The sequence below is a fragment of the Spea bombifrons genome, chromosome 3, assembly GCF_027358695.1.
Source record: "Spea bombifrons isolate aSpeBom1 chromosome 3, aSpeBom1.2.pri, whole genome shotgun sequence".
In the NCBI taxonomy this organism is placed as follows: domain Eukaryota; kingdom Metazoa; phylum Chordata; class Amphibia; order Anura; family Pelobatidae; genus Spea; species Spea bombifrons.
The window spans coordinates 103,604,999-103,630,689 of NC_071089.1; the positions used below are offsets into that span (position 1 = coordinate 103,604,999).

At 40.8% G+C, this 25,691-nt stretch overlaps 3 protein-coding genes across 3 annotated transcripts; 1 reads left to right on the forward strand and 2 right to left on the reverse strand.

Annotated features, from left to right (window-relative positions):
• Nucleotides 1–456: 456 nt before the first annotated feature.
• NRROS (negative regulator of reactive oxygen species) lies at nt 457–4,505 on the reverse strand. Its single transcript, XM_053460147.1, has 3 exons — nt 4,234–4,505; nt 3,034–3,151; nt 457–2,463 (listed from the first exon to the last, which is right to left on the reverse strand). Exons 2-3 carry the CDS (start codon nt 3,133–3,135, stop codon nt 532–534), a joined length of 2,034 nt encoding a protein of 677 aa, XP_053316122.1. The 5' UTR covers nt 3,136–3,151; nt 4,234–4,505; the 3' UTR covers nt 457–531.
• Nucleotides 4,506–16,301: 11,796 nt separating this feature from the next.
• Nucleotides 16,302–19,831, reverse strand: FBXO45 (F-box protein 45). Its single transcript, XM_053459527.1, has 3 exons — nt 19,490–19,831; nt 18,354–18,710; nt 16,302–17,645 (listed from the first exon to the last, which is right to left on the reverse strand). The coding sequence occupies exons 1-3, from the start codon at nt 19,769–19,771 to the stop codon at nt 17,460–17,462; spliced, it is 825 nt and encodes a 274-aa protein (XP_053315502.1). The 5' UTR covers nt 19,772–19,831; the 3' UTR covers nt 16,302–17,459.
• Nucleotides 19,832–21,275: 1,444 nt separating this feature from the next.
• WDR53 (WD repeat domain 53) lies at nt 21,276–23,828 on the forward strand. The gene is made up of 2 exons (XM_053459401.1): nt 21,276–21,763; nt 22,645–23,828. The coding sequence occupies exons 1-2, from the start codon at nt 21,287–21,289 to the stop codon at nt 23,245–23,247; spliced, it is 1,080 nt and encodes a 359-aa protein (XP_053315376.1). The 5' UTR covers nt 21,276–21,286; the 3' UTR covers nt 23,248–23,828.
• Nucleotides 23,829–25,691: the final 1,863 nt, after the last annotated feature.

The window sequence follows — 25,691 nt, forward strand, 5'->3', positions numbered from 1 at the left end:
CCAACCTGACCTTGATCCACCTGAAACAGAATTCTAGATTATAGTTCTATCAACAATCTAAATGGCCCTTTAGCATATAAGAAGAAGATTCAGCCATTGCCCTAAGGGCCATATCATAGACAGGAGGATACAGGGCTATACTAATTGAAAAGCAACAACACCAAAAATAAATGTTTCAGTGGTATACGTTACATTTCAGCAAAACAAAATGGAAAACAAAACCAACGGAATCCAGAAACTTCTCGTGACGGCTTCATTTCAAATCGACAGAAATACATGCACTCTCAGAACAAGTGAAATCTCTTGATGCGCCTTGCACCTTAGTGCCTAGTCATAGGATAATTTAGTGAAGAATTTGGGAAGTGCTTCTGGATCCCCAGGAGTTGTCTTTCATTTTGTTTTGCTATACAAATTCAACACATTTTTTAAATTTTACATCAATATAATGGGTCTGTATTTGTTTTTCTTAGTGTGTGTAATATTTTGCATTGCTTGGACACCATATTTTTCCACTAGAGCTGCCTTTGGATGTCAGTAGCTATTAGATCTCCTGCATCTTCTTTTCAAAACTTGTAAAAGGGTCTCTTTGAACGTCAGATACAACAGGAGAAGAGCCATCAATAATGTCAGAGAAATGGGCATGGTAAGCAGCAAATAGAGAAGGGTGCCACCAGTCTTCCACTGGCAGCTGTGATGAACAGACTCAGATATGTCCCGTACTAACATCCGTCTATGGGAGAATTTACAGGTAACCCGTGAAAGGTCAGAAATATTAATGCTACTCAGTCTTCTCAATATATTCAACCAGCTCAATTCACAGCAGTCAAATGGGTTATCGCTGATGTAAAGAATATTTAGGCTTCTCAAGATTTGGTGGTAACTGCTGATGAATGGAAGTGAACTTAAATTGTTCTTTCTGAGATCTAGGGACTGAAGAGACAATCCAGTAAGGGAATTAGGGAAAGTAGTGAGGTTGTTTCCAGATAGGTCTAGGAATTTCAAGCTTTGATATGCAGAGAATTCAGCACTGAAATTACATTCCAGGCTGTTCCGGAGTGAAAGAAAGCGTAGCGTTCTAGATGTGTCCATTAAAGAGTGAAGGCAGTTGACCCGGTTATCTGAAAGGTCCAGATAAGTTAATGCAGTACCACAAAAATGACCTTGCATATCCAACTCCATTTCACATCCGGAAAGGTGGAGATGCCTGAGAGATGTTATGTGTCTGATATCTACACAATCCATGTCACTATCTGAACCAGAACATAAATTAAGCCTATTATGGCTCAGATCTATAGTTGCAATGTCACTCATACTGCTGAAGATATGCCTAGGGAGCTTCTGGAGATTGTTTCTGCTCAGGTTAAAGTACCTGAGGCCCAATACATTTTGGGAAACATTATCTACCCGTAGCTCCAAAATCTCGTTGTTGCTGAGATCCAGTTCAGTGAGAGAACTAGCAATTTCCATTGGCAAGACGGAAAATGTTTCTAAGCAGTTCCAGTCAAGTTTTAGGGATGTCAAAGAAGTCATTTTGCCAATGAATCCATCCGGAAGGTACTTGAACTGGTTCATGCTAATGTCAAGAAACTTTAAAGTTGAGAGATCACTGATAATTTCTTCCTCCCACAGGTTAACAGTTGTGATGTTCGTACTGTTATTTTCCATTATCAGAAAATCTTCATAGGATGATTCCAAATCAAAAATGTCAGCATAGAACCTCATCCGATTATCAGAGAGCAGCAGGGTATGTAGGTGGTGCCACTTTGGCAACAGTGGGAAAAATAGCAGCTGGTTATGAGATATGTCCAGCAATTCCAGTTGGAATTCTACATCTATTTCTTGGGACTGGAACCATTCAAGGTGGTTGAAGCTAAGATTGAGTACGCGGAGCTGAGTCAAGCCAAAGTCTATAACGCAGGGCAAATTGTTAAAGGCAAGATTTAAAGTTTTCAGATTTACCAGACGCTCAAATGTGCCACTATCTATCTCATAAATATAGTTCCTTTCCAGGCTTAACTCTTTTAAGTTGCTGACACCTGTAAACACAGTGTCATCTAAACGCATAATAATGTTGTTGTCTACGGCAAGGTATTCCAGGGAGTTCAGGTTCTTAAGGAGGATGGTCACCATAGCTTCATTAAGCCCATTTTTAGACAGATCCAGATTCTTAAGGGAAGGCGTAAACATGAAGGCTTTGGAAACCAGACTGTAACCAGTAGCAATATTATTGTCCTGTAGTGATAGTGAATCAAGGTTTATTATTCCTTTAAATGCTTCGATATGTATCAGTTCCAAACGATTCGATCTCAAACTAAGGTTCTTCAAGCCAGGGTATATTGACAGAGAGTTTTTGTCGAGACTCTTAATAATGTTGAAATCCAGAAATAGTTCCTCAATATCAGTAGGAAGATCCTGAGGAACTGAGCTGAGCTGCAAACGGTTGCAATCTGCAACTTTGGAAACCTAAAGCAAAAAAACAATATATAAAATGTGAATTTTTTAGTAAATGGAACAGGACATTCCAACGGATAAACAGCTTTGACATGTAACACTAGCTTAAACTATTATCTCCCATACAGCATTTTGTACGTGTGTAAGAAACATGAGCAAGAAAAAACAATCCCGCATTGAACCAAACATGCTAAGTTTCCAGTGCATTTTATGGATTCTAGGTAGAAGCTTGCAAAAAAGGACAAAAAGCAGATCAATTCACACTTTCTAATTTCTAATACACTCTTATTTGTTTGTATAATACTGCTACTCTATACATACAGCACAGAGTGGAAATGCATAGACCAGATAATTACATCTACATAGATCTTTTTAGACGTCATTAAATGGTAATAAAAACCTGTCTTTATTTCTTAAAGATTTTGGTGTTGAGAATACAAGACTTATCAGTATCACCGTATGACTTACATCTCATAATTATCTACTTATGTATAATCTTGACTGTTAAACCGTACATACTTGAAGCAAATTAGTGCTCTTGTGATTTATGGTAACAAACATACAGTTTAGAGGCCTACTTACCAGTCTACATCCAGAAAAACGCCTCCCTTCAACTGCATTGTCCCACCATGATAATGCCAGATACATACAACCCAGTGAAAACCAGACGGACACAATGGCCATATCATCAGAAGCTTTCCTACAAAAACAGAGACTGGTCAGTTCCAAGGTCCAGTAACAGCCCAAGATGATCATTTTCTTTTCAGGGTATTAGACCTCAGATCCCCGAGTCCTAAAAAGCATTTCAACATTTTTACTGGATGAGCCCTTTCAGCAACTCCTCAACTCTCACAAGTGGGAATGTTCAAGCATTTCGCTATTAAATGGGCAACGTCAGGCGCTATTACAGTTAATCTGTGAAGCCCTGCTTTGGTGAGCTAGCATAAATGCTTTTCTTCTCATTGTTTCCGATGTATTTTGGCAATGGGGTAAGGGAACGAGTGCCAGAAGTTGACTTGCCGTGGTCACTGGGTCACAATAAGGATGCGGTGAAAAAATTAAAAACTACAGATTCACCTCTGTACTTTCAGCTATCTAGCGCAAAAAGGTGCCTACACCAGCACAAATTCTTTTCCGTTTCTCAATTTTAATAATATGTTTTACATTCATAGTCATTTTAAAGTTAAATATTTCCAAGCAAATTTATTAACGCTGAATCATTTTAAAGTATTAAAACCACATGTGCCATTCTTCTAGCACGTGAGAGTGGGTCTATTGACATTTTTTTTTTAAATCTCATTATAATTTGTTATAAGTTACGAGAGAGTCTGAAAAGGTAGTAAAAGAACCTGAAATAGTACCAGTAAGTAGTAGTAGTAGTAGAAGTAGTAGTAGTAGTAATAGTATCCAACCACGTGTGTATTCTATATAATATGTAAATTCAAAACCTGTAATTTTGACCATAAATTAACAAGGCAAATTTCATTGATGTGTTTTTACTATTATGTTTTAAATGGGGCAGCCAGGCCATGAAGTGCTGTGAAATTATGATGTTTAACTTTTTTTTTTAATGTTTTGCCTTTCTAAATTCCAGACAATGATATTCAGTACTGATACTAAGCAACATTTGTGAATATTTGGAACCTGCGTATTATCCAGGTTATCGGCCTTTCTAATGTCCGACTGTGGCTACGCACGCAGTGGGAGAAGTGTGTCGTGTCGTCTTTTGGGGTTTCTAGCCCACACATGAATGAACCCACAACAAGAAACACAGTCACTTACCACACTTAGCTGAGCACGCAGCATTGTGGAGTCCACTGATACCTCGAGGGAAAAAGAAACAATGATCATTGATTGAAGTCACAGAAACTTGAAATGTTGGCGGGAGCTTTTTATGCACAGAGCCACGGTAGATCCTACTCGTCTTGAATGTAGAGAACCTGCAGCAAGGTTACTAAAGAGCAGATTCCGGTTAAAGGTGGCAGGGCGATAGCCGAGAAGCCCAGTTGAAATTCCGTCAGGGATAATTTTGGGCTGATCACCGAAACGCAAGGTGTTAATGTGGTCAGGTTGTTAAATTTACATACTGAACAATTCTGAAGATTCTTCTCTCTTATTTTTTTGTTCTTCCTTCTAGGGTTATTTTAGGTCTTGCGGAAGGAAATAACGGAAGCTGAAGTCACATGAATTGCTGGGCCAGCACGCTGAAAATGAAGAACCCTTCAAAGCAGTTACCAGGGTCTAAGTCATCTAAAGTTAGTTCTCCTTTTCTGTTTAATTTGCATTCTCCCATCCCTATCCATGGCACGTTTTCTTTGTACAAAAAATATATATTTTTTTTAAATGTCACTTTAAATTTAACATTCTGCAGTGAAATTGGGGAGTCAGTGGCAAATTTTTACTATCTAGCTAGATACCCACACTGTATAGTACTTTAGATCAGCTGGCAGTCTTTATATAAAATGTAATGTGCATTTATTCCACTACAACTGGCAGAGCATTCATAATTTTAGATTTTTTCAATGTTCCAGAGAGCACAAGAGGATTAAATTTAGGATGATGTTCCCGAATCAGGTCTGCCTTGTAGGATTACATTGGCAACTATACTGAGAATAATATGATAACATGATATTATGTAGACTTGTACAAACAGGCCAAAAATTATTTGGACAAATTTTTCGGTCTGTTTTTGGCCCATTCATTTTTGGGCAATGCGTTTTGTTTACTGCCCATTCAGTCCGGCCAAAAGATTTTGGGGCATTTTTAATTCAGGTATGGAATTCACATTCACTCTCATTCACTCACACTGTCACTCATTATTGTTCACTCTCTCTCTCACAGTCTCCAAATGTTTCCCTACCTTCTCTACCGACTACTTCCACTTTCGCATCTTCTTCTTCTGTCTTCTCCCTTCTCTGGTCTATATTCAATCCTTAATCTGGTATCTTCCCTCTTTGTCCGCACCTCCACAGACATAACCCGGCAACTTCCACCAAAAAGGCAGCCCTGCGATGACGCCCTCCAAATCCTCTTTCGTTTTTGGCCCATTCATTGAGTAATCAATTTCGTTCTCTGCCCTTTCGGTTTGGCTGAAAATTAGGGGGATTTTTTTTTGGTGCCCACATTCACTCTCACTCTCTTACACTCACTCTCTAACACCCTTATTCTTGTTTACTCTCTCACACTCTCTAAATGTTTCCCTAACTTCTGTCGACCGCTTCATCTTCATCCGAATCTCGGCGCTTGCAGTGACATCCTCTCTTCTGATTGGAATAATTTAGCTTCACTTAGCACCCAGACTTGCCCCTGCATAAACAGGACTTGCCATTGAAACCAGAGGACTTGCCATTGTCAGACCCATGTTGTGTTCCACTCCCCGCAGATTTCCCCCTTAAAAATTGTCATGTCCTGCCCAATATCTATATTAACAAATGACATAACATTAAAAAAAATACCTTATTTTATATATATATATATATATATATATATATATATATATATATAGTCACAGAAAATTGATAATAAATGAATCAGAAAAAGCAGTTTAATGGAGGGCACATACAAATACTTACCTAGAATAATCTGGAAATTAATCAGGGACTTTACTAGATTGCGAGGACATCTCCTCTTCAGATCCCCCCACAGATGTTCAATCGGATTCAAGTCTGGGCTCTGGCTGGGCCATTCCAAAACGTTAATCTTCTTCTGGTGAAGCCATTGCTTTTGTGTATTTGGGTCGTTGTTGAAAGGTGAACTTCCTCTTCAGCTTCCTAATGAACGCCCGAAGGTTTTGCCAAAATTGTGCCAAAATTGTGCCAAAATTGCCTGGTATTTGGAACTTTTCATAATTCCCTCCACCCTGACTAAGGCCCCGGTTCCAGCTGAAGAAAAACAGCCCCAAAGCATGATGCTGCCACCACCAAGCTTCACTGTGGGCATGGTGTTCTTTGGGTGATGTGCAGTGTTGTTTTTGTGCCAAACATACTTTTTGGAATTACGGGCAAAAAGTTTAACCTTGGTTTCAGTAGACCATAACACATTTCCCACGTGCTTTTGGGGGACTTGATGTTTGTTTTTGCAAACTTCAGCTGGGCTTGGATGTTTTTCTTTGTAAGAAAAGGCTTCCTAGGTCTTGCCACCCTACCCCATAACCCATTCATATGAAGAATATGGAGATTGTTGTCACATGTAGCACACAGCCAGTACTTCTCTTGAAATCTTTCCTAACCAGTTTTCTTCTCGTCTTTTCATCAATTTTGGAGGGACGTCCAGTTCTTGGTAATGTCTCTGTTGTGCCGTATTGTCTCCATTTGAAGATGACTTCACTGCGTTCCATGGTATATCTAATGCTTTGGAAATTATTTTCTACCCTTCTCCTGACTGATATCTTTCAACAATGAGATCCCTCTGATACTTTGGAAGCTCTCTGTGGATCATGGCTTTTGCTCTGAGATGCAACTAAGCAAATGTCAGGTAAATCCTACTAGAACAGCTGAACTTAATCAGAGTCACTTTAAACGACTGCAGGTGTGTAATGACTTCTATTTAACATGAGTTTGAATGTGATTGGTTAATTCTGAACACAGCCCGAGTTACAAGAGGGTGTGCACACTTATGCAACCAGGTTATTGTGAGTTTTTTCCCCCTCAAAGAGTTCAGCTTGTTGAATTGTTCACTTTTTAGGTCACAATAAAGGTGGAAAAAAATCTGACATGATTTATTTTTGTCTCATTCTTTAACATCACAAGAACCTGGCATTTTAACAGGGGTGTGTAGACTTTTTAAGTTTAACTTACTGACTTTCTATAAAGAAAAATGGTAAATTTGTAGACCAAGGGAATGCAGTGGGTGTAATATACCTAGATTTTGATACCGTACCATACAATAGGTTACTGAGGAAACAAAGACATTGGATTGGAAAAAATGTTTGTACTTGGATAGGGAGCTGGTTGAAAGCGGTTTTAAATGGTTCGTTTCCAGCTAGACAAAGCTTTAAATTGAGTACCTTGGGGCTCTGTCCACTGATTCACTTTTTTTTGCTTTTTAACATTTACCTCAGTATAAACATACTGTATACAGCCTTGTGGGGCCAATTCTTTGTAATTTATTTATCAATTACTTGAAATAAGGTACTGGAAGCAATTTTTGCAGACAGAAAATGATGTAAGCTGATAAGGTCTGAGCAGAATGTCCTTTGTCTGCAAAGATTTAGACAAAATGGGAGAATGAGCAGTTAATTGGCAGATGCATTTTTAACATAGATAAATGTGAAATTATGCATGAGTAAGAAACACGAAACTGCTAATTATACTTGAAATGGTTGTGTGTCGGGTAACTGTTTTTACTAACAATCTACTGGGCAGAGGTGCACAGGCAGCCGTTGCTAAGGCAAGCAAGATGCCGGCATCAATTAAAAAGAGAAAATGCTTAAGAGATCAGGGCATCATTTTGCCTCTTTTTGTCATTGGTAATACCGCATCTAGAACATACAGTGCTGTTTTAGGCACAGTACAAAAAAAGGACATGCTGGAAATAGGAAGCGGTCAGAGAACTGCTACAAAAATGATTAACAGAATGGTATGAATGCTATGAATAAAGGCTGTCCAAAGTGGGATTTTTTTCACTGGAGAAAAGACATCTTCATGGAGATGTGATAACTTTTACAATTATATTCAAGCTCAATACAAATTTCGGGGGCATTTTTAATTCAGGAACGAAGTTCGTTGCCCAGTGCCCACATTCACTTACTCTCTCATTCTTGCTCACTCACACTCTCTAAATGTCTAAATCTATACCTTCTCTGACGATCACTTCCGCTTCATCTTCTTCCTTCTCTTCGTCCAAGTAGATCAGTGCCTTTTTAATTAGAAGTTTATACAACTCCGAATTCCCTATTAACATTAAGCAATGATTGACACATGACTTAATCCAGTACTTTTAAAATAAAGTTTACTTCAATTATTACTGTGGAAAGAGGCCAGTGATATACTTCTAGACCACTGCAGCCTCTTTTCTAAAAAAAAACAAAAACAAAAAACAAAAAAAAAAAACAACAACAAAAAAAAACAAAACTGGTTCAGAATAATATACCAATATAAAAGGTATTATGTGTTATAAAGTATGAAGGAATAGAAAAGCAAAAAAGTAAATAGACCTTTTGGAATTTCCTGGTTTTCTGCTGTAATTGTTCATAAAATGTGATCAGATCACAAGTGAAGACAAACACAATGTCCTTAAGCTAATAACACACAATGATAATCTTTCATGTCTTTTGAACACACTCATTAAACATTCACAGTACAGGTGATAAAAGTAAGTGAACCTTTGGATTTTCATAACTGGCCAATTGTCCTTTGACAGCAATAACCTCAAAAAGTGCTTCCGGTAGCTGCAGATGCGACCTGAACAACATTTAGGGAGATTTTTGGACCATTCTTCCTTACAGAACTGCTTAAACTCAGTTATATTTCTAGGATAGCCTGCATAAACAGCATCTCTAATGGGTTAAGGTCTGGGCTCATACTGGGCCTCTCCAAAAGATTCATAGATTTTCTTCTTTTGAAGCCATTCTGTGGTGAGTTTACCTTTACGTTTAGGGTCTTTCTCCTGCAGGATTACATAAAATTATACTGAGCTTCAGCTGGCGGACAGCCACCCGACATTATCCTGTATACCTTGATAAACTGGGGAATTCATCGTCCCCTCGATGATCACAAGCTGTCCAGGGCCCGATGCTCTCTCCACCAAACTTCTTACGCCATACGTAGCATTGCGTGTTCTCCTTGAACAATTCAACCCTGGTTGTGGAGCGTCAAGGTGTCCCTCAGGCAAACAGTGATGTTAAATCAGAGAGCAGTGGCTTCCTCAATGGTGTCCTGCCATGCCTCTTCAATGTTTTGCATATGGTAGACACATGAACAGAGAGTTAACCAGTTCCAGTGATTCCTTCTGTTAGTCTAGTTTTTTTCCTCACTGAGCTTTCTGCTTTGTGCCCTTTGGAGTCATCTTGGCTGGGGGCCTACTTCTTGGGAGAGTAACCACAGTACTAAATTTATAAGCAATGTCTAACTGTGGACTAATGAATATGTAAAAACTCTTTGCAATTACTTTGCAATCAACAATTCTTGATTGTAGGTCTTGTGAGATTTCTTTTTTGCTATGGCATAGTTCTCATCAGCAGATGCTTTTTTTTTTCTTTTCTTTTTATGTCAAAACTAGCTCTAAGGTAGACCTCCAATCTTGTTTCAATGATTGGACTCCTGGTTTACTAACCCCTGATGCCAATTATCTTTTTTTTTCTTTTTTAAGGGACCAGCCTAGGGGTTCACATACTTTTAATGTTTGAATGATGTATTCAATATGGTCAAGAACACCACAATTTACGTCTGTTCATTATTGTAACTTAGGAAGATCACAGAATATTTTAAGACAAATTTATATGTAAATGCCAGTAATTCCAAAGGGTTCACTTACTTTTTCTTGTCAGCGTGTATACATACCGTGTTTCCCCGATAGTAAGACACCCCCGATTGTAAGACGTATCGGGAGTTTCAGAGGGGTCGGCTAATATAAGCCGTACCCCGAAAGTAAGACATATGTCTTACTTTCGGGGAAACACGGGGGATTTGCCGGGTCCGCCACTCTAAGGGGCCGGGAAGTCCCCACCAAGGCCGGCCTTACGTGTCTGCGGCCGCACAGGATTTAAATTAAAACATCGGGGTTTTTTTTTAACTTTATTTAACATCCTCCATGTTAAATAAAGTTAAAAAAAAACTTTATTTAACATGGAGGATGTTAAATAAAGTTTTTTTAACTTTATTTAACATGGAGGATGTTAAATAAAGTTGAAAAAAAACCCCGATGTTTTTATTTAAACCCTGTGCGGCCGCAGACCCCTAAGGCCGGCCCCTTAGAGCAGGGCCGACCTTTGGGGTGTGCGACCGCACAGGGCGCCACACTCCAGGGGGTGCCAACCTGCGGCACCCGGCACCCCTCCAGAGACGGACAGTAATGTCCGCCGCTGGAGGAGCAGGCTCGCAAGGGAGCGGTATCGGAGGTCTTTAACAGACCTCCGGCTCCCTTGAGTGATTTTAAGCCGGGTTCAACCCGGCTTAAAATCACTCAAGGGAGCCGGAGGTCTGTTAATGACCTCCGATACCGCTCCCTTGTGATCTGCGCGGCAACAGCTGTTGTGCGCCGGGGTTTCTTGTCAGATCCCGGCGCACAACACTGAAGCCGCGCCCACCGCTGTCCGTGCCCTCTGACCCGGAAGGAGACAAGAACTGAAGAAGAGGAGCGAAGAGGAGGAAAAGAAGCTGAAAGAAGAAAGGAAAGGTAGGAAAGCATTAAGTGAGAGTGGATTGGTGTATATGTGTGTGGATTGGTGTATATGTGTGTGTGGATTGGTGTATATGTGTGTGGATTGGTGTATATGTGTGTGGATTGGTGTATATGTGTGTGGATTGGTGTATATGTGTGTGGATTGGTGTATATGTGTGTGGATTAGTGTATATGTGTGTGGATTTGTGTATACGTGTGGATTGGTGTATATGTGTGTGGATTGGTATACGTGTGGATTGGTAGGTGTGTTGATTGGTAAGTGTGTGAGAGTGATGGGTGTTATGCTGTACCATTTCCAATGTCTTTTTCATGATCTAATTATGCTCTAAAAGTACATCATAACTCCCATCACTCTCAATTTTTTCCCAATATAAGACATACCCACGAAAGTAAGACATAGTGGGGCTTTTAGGGATAAAAAGAAAGTAAGACACTGTCTTACTTTCGGGGAAACACGGTACATTTACACACATTTTAACTGAAGAAGCCCCCACCAAATGTGAGTAGCCCTTTGTGGCCTTCATTTCAAACAAAAATAAGCTTTGAGACATATTGCACTATTGTGTTTTTCTTTCTTTTATATATCTCATACACATCCGTGAGAGCGCAGCCACTAACCCCCTTGTGAACTACTCTACCTGTCTAAGCCAAGAAGAGGAAACCTTGGCAAGTGGTTCTGCTGCTACATCATCATCTACAATAACTTTGTTTTAAAAAGGACTTTTTTTTTTTTTTTTTTTTGTTTGTTGTTGTTGCTTTTAGCGCTTTTATCCTACCCCTTTTAAGTATACATTTACACACACTTACTTGAGCCTCAAATTTTTTTTTTTTTTTTTTTTTACAGGGCAGGCTACTGCAACCTCCAAATCACTATAAATAAAAAAAAGGTATCACAACCATTTCTGGAGAAAACATGATGGATGGCTTAATTATTTCTGAACAGCTGCCTAAGTCATAATAAGGATGGGAAGACTAAGCCGATGGATGTGCCTCTATTGCCTGATGATTAATAGTAGGTGGCTGAAGTATCTTGCTCTCTTTTGGAAAGCATTTCATTGCAGAACACATTCAGCAAAGGGGACAGGAGGGTTGAGCTTTCCACTGATGCTTTATCGAGCACCATCACAAGACTCTTTCTAGAGGAACCTTTATATCTTACCGAGATCTGTCGTGTTGAGACAACAGTTAACTGTCCCCGACGCCCTCTAAAAATCCATATTAAATAACAGGGCAGTTAGTTTTTTGTATGAAGGTGGTGACCTTCTGTTTGCAGCAGGAGAGACTTTACATATACAGTGAAGTCTGCATGTGAAACGCAAGCACCTCATTGCCGGATTTACTAATTTATAACCAGTTCCTTATATTTTCTGCTAGACTTTTGAAATTGAAATGTAAAGTTCTTCACATGGTACAATAAAACATGTTTATTAACCATTTTAGGTTAAAATCTGGATGGGTAGTGTTAGTGTTGCAGTGAACTGCCTTTGCTACTTTTTGTGTCAATATATATGATAACTATAAGGAAACCGGTTACATGCACCAATGTACCAGTTTACAAAATAAATAGCACACATGTATGGGAAATATCCCTATGCACCACTACATCTTCAAAGAACACAATTTAAAAAATATATAGTGACACTTGGACCAAAATTATATAATGACCCCATATTGCCACCTTTAAATCACTCTTATTGGTCAATTTGTAATAACAAAAATCAGTCAGTTTCAGGTCTTAAGAGCAGAATGTATTTATTTTTTTTATAATTTAACAGCGATCGTGGCTTACCCCAACATTTACAAAGTTTAAAAGTTGACTGTACAGAAGAGACTTACAAGCTTTAATCCGGTTCTCGGTCCTGTAAGAAGTTTACAGTTAATGCAAGGACTGCCGGTAAAGGAACCTGAGGTTAGAGGAGGGCTTTAAATAGCTGCAGATCTTATTTGAACATTCTAGGCTCTGCTGTCAGATGCCACACCACACCGGTTTGTTGCCATCTACCAACAGAGGTGTTACGTTTTCCAGTATAGATGGACCCATGATGACAAGCAAACATACTTCCCTTTAAGCCATGTCCCTTTATTTCTTGTGAGAGAACATGTTCTTTGAATACTATCGAGTTCACCGATTAACTGGAGAAATATAAAACCTTCTGGCTAGACATGGAAATCCCCTGAACAGACCAATTTTGTAAACATGGCTTCGTTTCTCATTTTATTAAGTTAGGAACCCAGGCCAACAACTGCTTGGAAAGAAAAGAAAAAAAACCAAACATACACACAACGAACCCACCAGTTGGTGTCAAGTACCAAATAGAGGGGGGGGGGGCAGCTAATGTAATGTCTTGCCTTACATTTTCTTGAAAATCTGAATGTGTTAAAAGCAGTTTGAAAGAATGTCTTATTTTTGGTGGGAGACCATCCTTTTATATCCTATATTTATTGGGATAACAAAACCGAACCCATTTTACCCATGTTTGGCCTCAACTTCTAAATAATAGATCCAATCCAACGTACGAAAATAAGAGCAGAGAACACATCATCAATATATATGCAACATGACATTATACACACATTGCAAGAGACAGGGAAAGGGTTACAGGAGAAAAAGACAATTTTCATTTAACTTCACAGCATAAAACGTTAAAGAGAGAGAAAAGCATGCACAGTATTCAGCATAAGCCTATCATGAACAAATAATAAATAAGTTTTACCAAGAGGGTGGAAAATGGAACAGCCTCCAATCAGAAGTAGAAGAGGCTAATACAGCGAGGGTCTATAACATGCATGGGATAGGCATAGAAGATACCAGAATCTAAGATAAGAGCAAAGACTGGGTCTCCACATCAGGAAAAGTGGACAGACTAGGTGGGCCAAATGGTTATTTTCCTTTAGTGCGTTGTGCACTGGATGGCTCTTTGTAGATCCTAACCCCAGTGGTGCCAACATCTTCAAAAACAAAGGAATTGTAGCTCATTGACTAGCCATTTAAAACACCTAGTAATACCAGCTTGTGGTGGTGGGGTGAAACAAAAGGTCAGAACGCTACTGCAGTATCTCCCAAATAGATGCTGTTGTCAGCAGTTTTCTAGCACGTAAGACATATGTCCCAAAACAGTGATTGTACAAGACTAAAGAGGTATTGTGCTATATGTAATAGTACCACACTGCAAATGTTACTAGCAACATTGGACACCAATAGAGGTACGGGATCCGCTAGAGGAGAAAGGAGCACCCAACGTTTCTTCCTAGCCGAGTCAGACATGGGGCTAGAGTCTACAAGAACCTTATGTACTGTTATCAGCCAGAAAATCTAGCTTCCTCCTACCAGATTTAACAATGGGTTCAAAATACTATTGCAGCCTGTAATTAAACAATAATAAAAAAAAAATACTAAACAAGAATTTATATACATAATATTAAAATTTACAATAAAATACGGGTACATCATTGGGAGTTTTAGGTTTGTATATACACACTAAATGTCCAATAGATACAATGTCTTCCAACAAGATATAAATACCATAAGAATAACTCTTTACTCTATTTGGACAGTAAAAACTAAATATGTTTTAGCATGCATGATTGATAGGATACATAGATATGTACATACATCTAGTGCTAGTCAACAAAGCAAAGACCATGCATAACATGCTAGGCTATGCGAATGCATCCTTGCTTAAAGATGAGTTAAGCCAGAAACAGTTAAGGTATTCCAATGGGCCCAAATTACCAGAAAGCCGCAATCAGAAGTAAAAAAAATTAAAAAAAAATATTAAACGATACTTCAATAGAAATAATATTAGAAAGGCAGTTTGTGAGCTGATTCTAGTATTATTCTTAAAAATGCAACTAGATTAAAATTTGCTAAGGTTACCATACAAAATTAAAATAGTGGCACGGGCTGTCATTAAACCCACACTGCATGGTATAAATTCCCTTTAAATGCATATTAGTTGTTGGTAAGGTCTCTGTAAACACAAAAGCCCTCCACATTTAAAATGTAAAAGGATGAATCTATATAATTTTGTGAACTTGGTTAACAAAGAACTTTTAAATGATGTAAACAGAACTGCAGCTTGGATGCCACCCCCAGGCTCCTGCGTGTACTGCAATAAGAAAAACACAGGGTTTCAACAAAAATCTTCCCCAAATGATCAGTTTACAAAAAAAATTATATTACACATACCCCATGAAGATCAATTCTTATGACTGATGGAAATGGTCAGACACTATGCTAATGACGGGGGCAGGACAGAAAATAAACAGGGACCCTAATGATCTCTGCATCACCAGGGTAAAACCTCCCCTTTATTAAACAAGTTACAAAACGGCTTTTGATGACAGTGAGGATACTAAAACCTGCGTCGATGCCAGTTCCTTAAACTAGATCATTTTAAACATGCATGGATCGATATTTCTTTAAAATAGAAGTCTCAAAATAGGTTAATTCATTGGATCTTTAGCACCATCGCTTAACCAGCAGAATATACTGGTATATTGTCTCGTCAGTAACTGGTCACGACCCGTAGGAAGAAGCACGGCTGGGAAATACCACGTAGGGTTTCGGTAGAGGCCAGAACTGTGTGCTTCCATGGTGGTTTCCTCTTAGAGAAGGACAGAGTTGTCCTTGCAAAGTGGTTTGTGAACAGCCCAAAACAACATTTCATTTCCACCCTTACTCAGCAGACCACAGAGTGTTTCCAGCAAGCCCACATTCATTGCAGTTACAGTACATTGGCTTTGCCCTTTAAAAAAAAACTATACCTTAAAGATTATGTTTTACGTCGTCTGTAGAACCTGGCCAATAATTCGTTTTTATTAGATGTACCCAGCTAGTTATAGTTAGGGAATGAGAAAGAAAAAAAAATGAAAAGTAAAAAATTACACTTTATATCCCCTAACACATGATTCTGTAACACAAAAGCATGAGCAGACGTTCGTTTCAGATACGTAAGCAGCATTAATGTAGTTCCGTGCTTCTCGTAGGTTTCAGCGATCCAAAACAATTGTATCTTTTAGTACCCTATAAGCAGAACTGAGCAAAAAGTGTGAGTTACTGTGGAAACGTCACAATTTCACCCCTTTCCTTTATTATTCCAAAAACAACTGTTCTGAAGCCAGGGGTTTCCTGAAACATAACATGCATTTTGATGTCACAAGTGGTTACAATGATGTACAAACATCTCCCCCTCGCGGCAACATCTCCACGATTTCGTTACCTGCTTGTAGATTCACAAAACTAGGCCACCTTCATTGGTCATAATACCTCGAGGATCACATATCACACAGGAGTACGAGTGGTGTTCACAACTGAATTAGGAACACTGCCAAGAGCACCAGGTTGGCGATGGGCCTCTTGGAGATGTCAAACCAAGCCAATGGGGGGGGCGCAGTGGTTGGGTGTTGGTTACAGCGGAAAGTACAAGTTATTTGGAATGTTACACGAGGGAAGACTGGAGTCCAAGCAACCGGCAGCTGAGAGATATAATATGAGCTGCAGCTGCCTACCGAGAGAATGTTACTTCCAAGTTATGCAGCTATCGCAGAAGTCCAGGTATTTTCTACAATGTTGTGTTTGGCGCGCCTGTCGGGGTCCAAACTACAAGAATCAATGTTTCCAATACAGTTTTCCTAATATTGAAATATATCATCATTTCACCCATCATCTGAAGTTCATTGCACAGACCAGACCAGAGTTATTATTTTGAAGTATACAGACACATGGGTTTAGAGCAGAATAAAAATACATTGAAGCAACACGTTTGAAACAGAACCTATATGCCTTTTTAAAAAATATATACTTAAAAAGTCTTTAAATAAAAATATCAAGAGCCACCCCTCCAAACTCTGCTTTCTACCGAGTTCTCAGAAATAATACCAAAAACAAAAAATTTCCTGATTAAAACCATCGCATTAAAATACCTTTTACACCCAGCTGAGAAATTTGTTCTGTGGGGGAAAGAAAAGTCTTATGAGAGACGTGCACGAGGCAGCTGATGCAGACACGCGGCCTCCGTAAGGACCGGCAGAGCTATCCAATCAGCAATCATTGCGCATCAGTTTCAAATGTTTGTCTCTCTCTCTCCCCAAACTAAGAGGAAATTGATTTTTGTCCTACGTGTGCAAAAAATAAAAACTAATCCCAATCAACTCCTAAAACAACCCTTCTGGGATAATAAAAAAAATAATCCGGAATCCCTCTACTTAAAATAAACTTTGCGACCTTAACACCAACCGAAGGCCAAATGCGTTATGGCCGTACACGTTTCAAATAAAAGAGGCTTAAAACAGAACATGTCTGACCAGATCTCTGGAGATGGGTGGCCAAGAAAGGCAAACAAACTGCTTTTCTCAACCCCACTATCCAAGGCCCCCAGCCGTTTAATACTTGTCCCTTCCCACAACCACCAATCTTACACAAAACAGACAACACTGGGAAAAAGAAATGACCCTTAATCTCCATTCACACTGTAATGACCCACTTGGATATCATTATTGATCCTGCAGGGGAAGGGCTGGAGGATCTTCCATGCAAGGAAGAACTATCCCCTGATTACCGCGGTACTTCTGTCCTGTGGATGCCCACAGTATGGGTCATGCTTTCCACTTCATCACATGCACAGCGCACTGTCTCCGGCTCATCCACAGCTGTCTCCTGAAGACAATCATCCATCCAACGGTTTCCCTAGGTAGACCAAGGTCACTTCTGTGTTGCCATATACAGCCGACACTGCTGGATATAAACATGTTTTCGGCAATCCCCTGAAAGCCACCCCCAAGAACTCATATCCACGCTCGAAGGCCAATGTCTTGTCTTCCATATCTAGGATGACTCTAATCCTTTCACCAATCTGTTACGGGTAGGAGAAGAAAAAGAAAAAAAAAAAAAAAAAAGCATACACATAATTTAACACTTCTCTTATTACAGATTCATGGAACATCCTTTAATATAAAAAAACAAATTGATGAAATTTACTGTAAAATTGTTTATACATTTCCACAAGTTTTTCAAAAACACAAAGCCGTGGTTATTGTCAACGCGGCAAAGTGTTTTATAGATAACCAACATGCTTTCTGCAAGTTTAGAGCAAAATAATATAAAAAACAAAAGCATAAGGGTCTAGTAAAAATATTAGATATTAGTTAAAATGTGCAATTATATCATATGCATGTTTTTAACAGACAATTTTGTGCTGATTATATGTTTCGTGCTGTTTACACGCCGCAGCTCCATAGATCATATGCTAAGCCCCCGGATATAATTTAATGAGCACAGAGTGCACTGTAAATATCTGCATGTGTGCTCACCCCCCCCCCCAGCAGCCATCTTTGCAGGTTATGCATGTAGTTTACAGAGAAACCAGTGCTTTCTTCTGATGGCATAGGCACCCCAGTCACATAATCAAGCAAGCAGACATAAAAACCACGGAATCAACAAGCAAAGATCATTACAACACACTACTCCCGACATAATAATTATGAGCCGCATGCGACACAGGATGCATTTAAAATGAACACATCAATCGAATAAAAAATGCAACCTCGCCCCGTACACTCACCTGGTATTTGGGCGCATTGTTGCACTGGGGAAAGCTCCCATTGACCTCCCCGTTATGCAGCAGGTTATTATCTACGAGATTCCATCCCCAGCTCTGGTCATCGCTTCCCAAAAGCGCCACGTAACCCTGGCACTGCATCGGGGCTCGCTTGGTTGCAATGCCAATCACGGCGACCGTGCCCAGCGGGCCTTCCCACCACACCTCCCAGGCGTGCCGCCCTTCGCTAAAGCCGACTTTGGTGCGAGCGCCATCCGTGCTTTGAGCTATGGGATTCCGGTGAAGAGTGAAGCCATTCTTCTTGATGTAGACATTGCGGGAGCAGTCACTGGAGCTGAACCCGTGCTGGAAGGCACACACCTACGTGGGCGAAGCAGCAACAAAGGATTATTCTTATTCAGCTGCAAATACATCAAATGTTTATGTTTCAATCAGATTGTCACGTACGCCATGTACGGCAGACTCAGAGAAAAGCCTTTAGCAGAAGATAAACCAACAAATAATTTCCCTCGCTGGCCTCGGTTCCAAGACGCGTATGACTTGACCATACATTTAGCTTCAGTTGAAGGAAGAACTTGACTGGCCCCGTACAGTGTATAATAAATAAGATTTCTTCCATGTCTTCTCACTCATTGAATTATACAGGGCAGCTCAGCCTTTCACACCCCGCCAGCGCCGGCCCTTCATAATAGATAGTGGAGTGAACGCTGAAAGCACAACTCTCCATTTAGTTAATAAACCCAAAGAGGACGCTGTCATTTCCGAACGTATTCCTCCTTATAATGCTTCTAATGAATGATATCACTGGGCTAGCCGCGGAGATCAATGCAGTTTCTATAGGCTGCCGGGTGGAAATAATTCATGCCCAAGGAATTGGTGCAAAAAATAGCTGGGGGGGGTAAGGTGAAGGGGCAAATAAATGCACGTGGGGGGTATGGGGGACAGGATACCACCCATTCATTAGCTAGGAGACAAAGTGAAAAAAATCAAGGCCCCTCTCTGCTATCATATGTATTTAATAAGAAAATAAAACATTCAAAGAAATATAAACGCGAACAACGTATCCATTTTGCAGCCTTACGATAAGACATTAGCGTTCCATTCATGCAATAGGGGCCCGCCTGCGCCTGCAGCATTACCTTAGCCTTATAGCTGGGCAGGTTGCACAGGATGTCGGTACGCAAGGCTTCCTCACTGACCGTCCGGCAGCACAGGCTCCTCCACACGTCGCTGTTCTCATCGCCGTGGATGGTTCGATGCCAGTGCTTACACACCAGGCCGCAGTTGCGGAGGTCTGACAGCCCCAGATAGGAGAACACCAGCTCTAACACACGGCTCGGCAACCTCCCTGAGCCCGGTGGTGGCGGAGGTGGAGGAACAGCAGGGATCACCGGAGGAGCGGCAGCACCGGCCGCCGCCATCCCCTCCGCTTTTCCCAATACCGGTTACTTCAAACCCGTATACACACCCTCATCACACTGCGCCGGCTAGATCTCTTCCACAGCCAATCAAAAAGAACGTTTAAAAACACGAACGAGAGCCTAGCCAATCAGCACCGAGGTCCCAGGAAGACTTCAACTCCCATCTACCCTCTCCTTCTCTATGACCGCACACTTCTAAGCGCAAGAAACACAACATAGCTGCTGATTGGCTATTGAGGTGAACCTCTAAACACAGGAGGCATAACTTCTTACCCTCACACAGGGGTGAACCAATTGCATAAACTCTAGAGATTATGGCGTCGAACACGTTTTGTCACACTAGTTAGCAAGTAGTGTCGTCTCCTTCTTAATTAGTAAGGATCATTTAAGGCAGTGTTGTACACCTTGTGATTAGAACTTTCTTTGTGGGCGTCAACAAACGTCGCTTTGTATCATCCAATCAGCATCACGGTTTAAGAGAGCTATATGAAAGAATCGACCAATTAACAAAGGGGCATGATTCACGGTTCCGTTTGCTGTCTTACGGCACAACATCATCCAATCAACGACAGATACTGAGCTGCCGGAAGGGACGCGCGGACGCCATGGAGCTCGTGGCTGAGTGACTTTAGGAATGAGTTAGAGCGCTATTGGGATTATTCACAGAGTAAGGGGCCACGTGGTTTGTAATCATGTACTAAAACCACGTCGCTTATACCGGTCTTCTTAAACTGCTGTAAGTGGTAGAACGTACACTTGTTTCGCACAATGCTGCCCGTAAGCCGCGCCAACACCTGCGGCTATTGCTATACGGGAAAATACACAACGATCTATTTAAAGGGGCACACCTACCGCACACTTCACTTACTGTCCCTTTACATCTCTACAGAATCCCCCCATCTTCAATGCAGGAGTACATGGTATACTTGGGGTGCACATGCGCAGAATGAGTCCCCATTAATTTCAAGGGGCGCATGTTCTTGCTGATTGGCTGCCTGAAGGCAGAATTTTCTCTCGACAATAATTTGTTTTATATTCATATGAATTCTTTACAAGCAAAAAAACAAAACGTGATATGACAATTCTTACCACTGATTGGCAGCCTGGAAGGCGTCCCACTGAAATAAATGGGGGTATTTTATGTGCTTGCGCACAGGTGATCTGAACACTCTGACAGCAGTGTGCACAGAAAATATCTGGGGGGCTGGCAAGGGATCAGTGTAAATGCAGGGGGCAGAATCCCCTCATATGCAAGGGGGACGCCATGAAAATGTAAAGGGACCACCCAGCTATCATATGCATTAAAGTGGCTGCAGTGTCTTGTAATGGTATGGAAAGATTCTCCCTGAATGGGTTATTACAGCTAATAATAACGATTGTACAGGGATAAAAAAAGTGTTTTTGAAGTTTTTCAACCCAGAAACAATCTGGAGTGCACGTGTGCTATACTTGACCCAATTAATGTGATGTTTTTTTCAATACAATATTTCTTTTGCAGGCCAGTGACAAGTAACGATGGCAGCGAAGTGGGCTTGCGGTCTTTCAAACTCAGTGTTGAGTTTAGCTGTAAGCAAAGACAGAATCGTTGCCTCCGGGACGGAGGGTGGAGCGCTAACTCTGTGGAGCGAGGAGGGACGCCCCATCGGAAAGCTGCAGCTCAATGAAGAAGATGTCACTGGTATTGCGTTCTCCCCGCTGTGCTCCAGTAGATGCTACGTGTCCCACGGGGAGACGCTGAGTGTGCTGGACACAAGGGCATTTAAAGAACCCGTCGAGGACTTCAGGGTTAACAAAGAAGAAATAAACTGCATTTCCGTCAATGAAAAAGATAGCCTCCTGGCGGCCGCTGATGATTCTGGGACGGTAAAAGTGCTGGATCTGGAGACTAAGAAAGTCAGTAGGACGCTCCAGAGACACACAAATATCTGCTCGTCGGTTGTTTTTCGACCTCACAGGCCTCAGAATCTTCTGACGTGCGGACTAGACATGCAGGTGTGTTTGTATCTCGTGTTGATTCCTGTTTTGTCCTTTAGCCTCGTTTATATTCTCAAAAATATGTTGGGGGTGTAGCTTTTATATTGTATGATCATTTGCTCACCGAGCTTGTGTCACTCGCCATGATTCTGCGAGATCTGTAAGTCGGCAGCACTGGTTATATGCCTTCGAGCATTGGCAGCGCATGTTCGTCTCTATCGTGACGCTGGGTCGTGATCCAGCCTGCAGCCAAATCCTTGGATACAGTGTGCTGTAGTAACGCGCTCCTCTACTATGATACTGCTATGTGCTATAGAAATAGAGGAAAAGCATGTTTATAATATTACACAAACATCGTACAGACGTGGAATGAATAGACTTATATAGACTGAATAGACTGTCCAGTAGGCTTCTAATTGGATGGGTCTCATTGCTAAGGTGACAGTAGAGCGTTAAGAAATATTAGTGTATACAGTAGAAATACATTAAAACGAAATACATTTTTCCAGAGATTATATATAGACTGCCAAGCCCAATCACTGCATGAAAAGGGCAGAAATGTCTGGCTGATCTGTATAACATAAGCTTTGTTGACTCTAAGACAGCGGGTGAGCTTTTATAGAGCCTTGAGGTTTTTATAAAGTCCCTTGTTGCCTTGGATACGATGGAACTCAGATATGGCTATATTTATATCTGTAGATTGGGAATCATTTTGTTTTTGTAACATAAGAAATTGCCCGTTTGGTGTCTGTTAGAGACTGTCCTTTATTGTTCGCGCTATGGGGCTGTTTTTCCATTTTTTTGCCAGCACCCTCGATTTCTGCTTTTGGATCTCTGACATCGTCGCTCCTGAGCTCCAGGTTTGCGCGGATGATTCAGTTTTGTGCTTTATCCTGTAGGTTATGCACTGGAGTGTGCAGAAAGCGCGGCCTTTGTGGATCACGGATCTCCAGCAGTTGGCTCGTGATGAAGAAGGTGGGGAAAACCAGAATGCCCAAGGACAACTCTTCAATCCACCGCTGGCCCATTCTTTGTCGGTGGCTGCCTGCGGGAACGTCTTTTGCTGTGGAGCAGAGGATGGAAACATCCGAGTTTTCCGCGTAACTGGGACTCAGTTTGAGGAGGAATTATGCTTTAAAGGCCATACTCAGGGTGTGTCTCAAGTTTCATTTCTAGATCAGGAATCAAGTGAGAGTATTTTACTGTCGGGTGGTAATGATGGCAGAGTTTGTCTCTGGGATATTGACAGAGAAAGCACAAAGCAACAGAATCAGACGCCTACAAAGCACCGTCATCATAGAAAGTCTGGTGCATCTCACTCCAAGACAAGGCATTCTGCTCACCAAGCTACAGACATTGTTCAGAGGCTAAGTCCCAAGATGTGTATTGAACACGGGGAAAAGATCAACTGGATCATAGGTGCAGAGCTAGAGAAATCCAGAAAAGTTTTAGTGGCTGATCTGAGTTGTGAGATAACTGTGTATCCCCTAGGAGAACTTTAGGAAAATGTAGCGTTGTGCTTTTGTTCTTGGGTGAAATGTCATTTAAATACAGTGCTTACAGAGGGGCGTGCACGGGTTGGGGTGTATCCGCTTTGTGGATTGCGTATTCCATTACTGTATGAGAAGGCATGTTTTGTAGTGAAATGGTGCATTATGGAGCTTTTTTCATAAGGGGCATTTCAGTGTCTTTGGTGGAGATGCCCTCACAGCTTTTTGCATAACCAGATGAGTTAATACTTTTTTTTGCATTTGCTTGTTTTGGGATAATTTTGCTTAAAAGTAAGTGGCTATTTTACCCTTGGGAGCCAGGATATATGGGAAACTGCTATAAATAATCAATTTTCTGCAGTTATCACCATTCTTCTCACCAAAAACTATAAAGGCTGCCAGAACTTAACTGTTGATTCTCTAGTTATTAATCATTTTGTTCCACCATGTTTCATGGCCATTCGCAACGTGCTTTCTCTATCTATAATGCAGCATCAGTCCTGACACGGGCAGAACAGTGAAGTGTCAAACGGCTTCGATCCTTGTGCCATGTCATATAAAATTCATTTAATTAAAGTTTTAATGACCATTTAGTTTGTCTTGGCTTTTTTTGTAAATTACAGAAACACTTGCAATAAAGACTTAAATCATCATGGAAAAGACCATGGATAAAAAATCCTCAACGTGCCCATGGAGGGTAGTCTTTATTAAAAGTCCATTGCAAAAGCCTTTAACATATGCTAGTCCTTACGTAAAAGAGATTAGGTTAAAATACTAAATAAGAAGGAATTGCTTGTTTTTTATGGTAATTGACCAAAAGCAATCTGCCCCAGAAGAACTCTTTATAAGCAAGGTCCTTTGTATTGAATGAATGCAGTGCATTGTGTACTTATTTCATTCTTATACACGTTCATTTATTCATCTGATTTCCCCCCAGCAGTGCCGCCTATCCTGTAGGTAAAACCCTAGGCAAAATCACAACTGGTATGCAATGAATGGCCACTACTCTTTTAAGGGGTCATTGTATTAGGAGTAAGCTGTTTCTGGTGAGGGCAATCTAGTATACCGCCATTCAAATCTGGGGCTTCAGCCTGTGATGCTTAGTAGATATGATTAAAAGAGGAACTCCAATATAGATACCTGGGTTCTCTAAACGTTGGTTTCATTTCTCCAAGACAAGCCAAATATCTGGAGCTTGGTCCTGGATTGTGCGATATATTCACGCCCACTAGATGGCACTATTCCAAACGAAGACTATATAATCACTTAAAAATACAGAATTAACTTCAGTAAAACCTAGAATGCAATTTAAACTCACCTGTTCCAACTACTTAAAACTGACTAGTTTCCTTATGGTAAACAGGGTACTCTTCAGTCTTCACACTACTCAATGATTCTAAAACTACAAACTGGGACTGCGCCAGAAATACTTATTTTTAAGTACATATAGTGGAAGATCTGGATACAGTTCTGATGCAGGTTGTTTCGTAAGTTGCACAACACAAACGAGAAACGATAAGGAAATATTTAAAGAAGGCGACCAGCACAAACATAAAATTAAGCTACAGTTAACATACGATTTGGGTTTTGGAACTAAGAATTGTATAAGGGTGTTGGTGGATCGTACATGGGATCAGTGGGATTAATTGGGGGGGGGGCATAGATTCGGTTGGACCCCATTTATATAAGGCTTTATGATGTTCAGTTCAATGCCTCTATAGAAGTCAAGTGGGTTTATTGCACACACCACTGGGGAGCATAGAGACTGCTTGTTCCTGCATTAACGGTTACAGTAATTTGTGATAAACAGCCATTAACAATGCTATTATTATTATTATAGAAACATATGTTCTATAAATAAAGCATAATAATAACAAAATGGTTAATGGCTGTTTATCCGCAGCGCTGTACAAGATGAAAATTTTACAGATACAAGAGGAACGACGGGCCCTGTTCCCGCAGGAACTTCTAGGTGGATAAGGGGTGAGAAACAGGAGGTGAGGACTGCCTGGTAGTGAATGATGTTAATGTAGGGTGGGTTAAGGGTTGTAAGTGGATGAGAGAGAAGTTTTGATGTTTATGTCAGTGGTAGGCTTCCCTGTAGATAAAGGTTTTTAGGGAGCGTGTGAAGGAGGGGAGAGTTGGTGAGTCGGACAGCACAGGGAAGAGAGTTCCAGAGGGTTGGTGCTGCGCAAGAGAAGTCCTGTAGGCGGGCGTGGGAGGAGGTGATGAGTGAAGATGCGAGGAGCAGGTCATTGTTGGATCTTAGAGGGCAGGCTGGAGTATATTTGCTGATGAGGGAGGATAGGTAGAAGGGAGCGGCGTTAGTGAGAGCTTTGTAGCATAGAGTTAGTATTTTGAATTGAATTCTGCTATGGATGGGGAGCCAGTGGAGGGACTCGCAGAGAGGTGCGGCAGATGCAGAGTCGGTGAGATAGATTAGTCTGGCAGAGGCA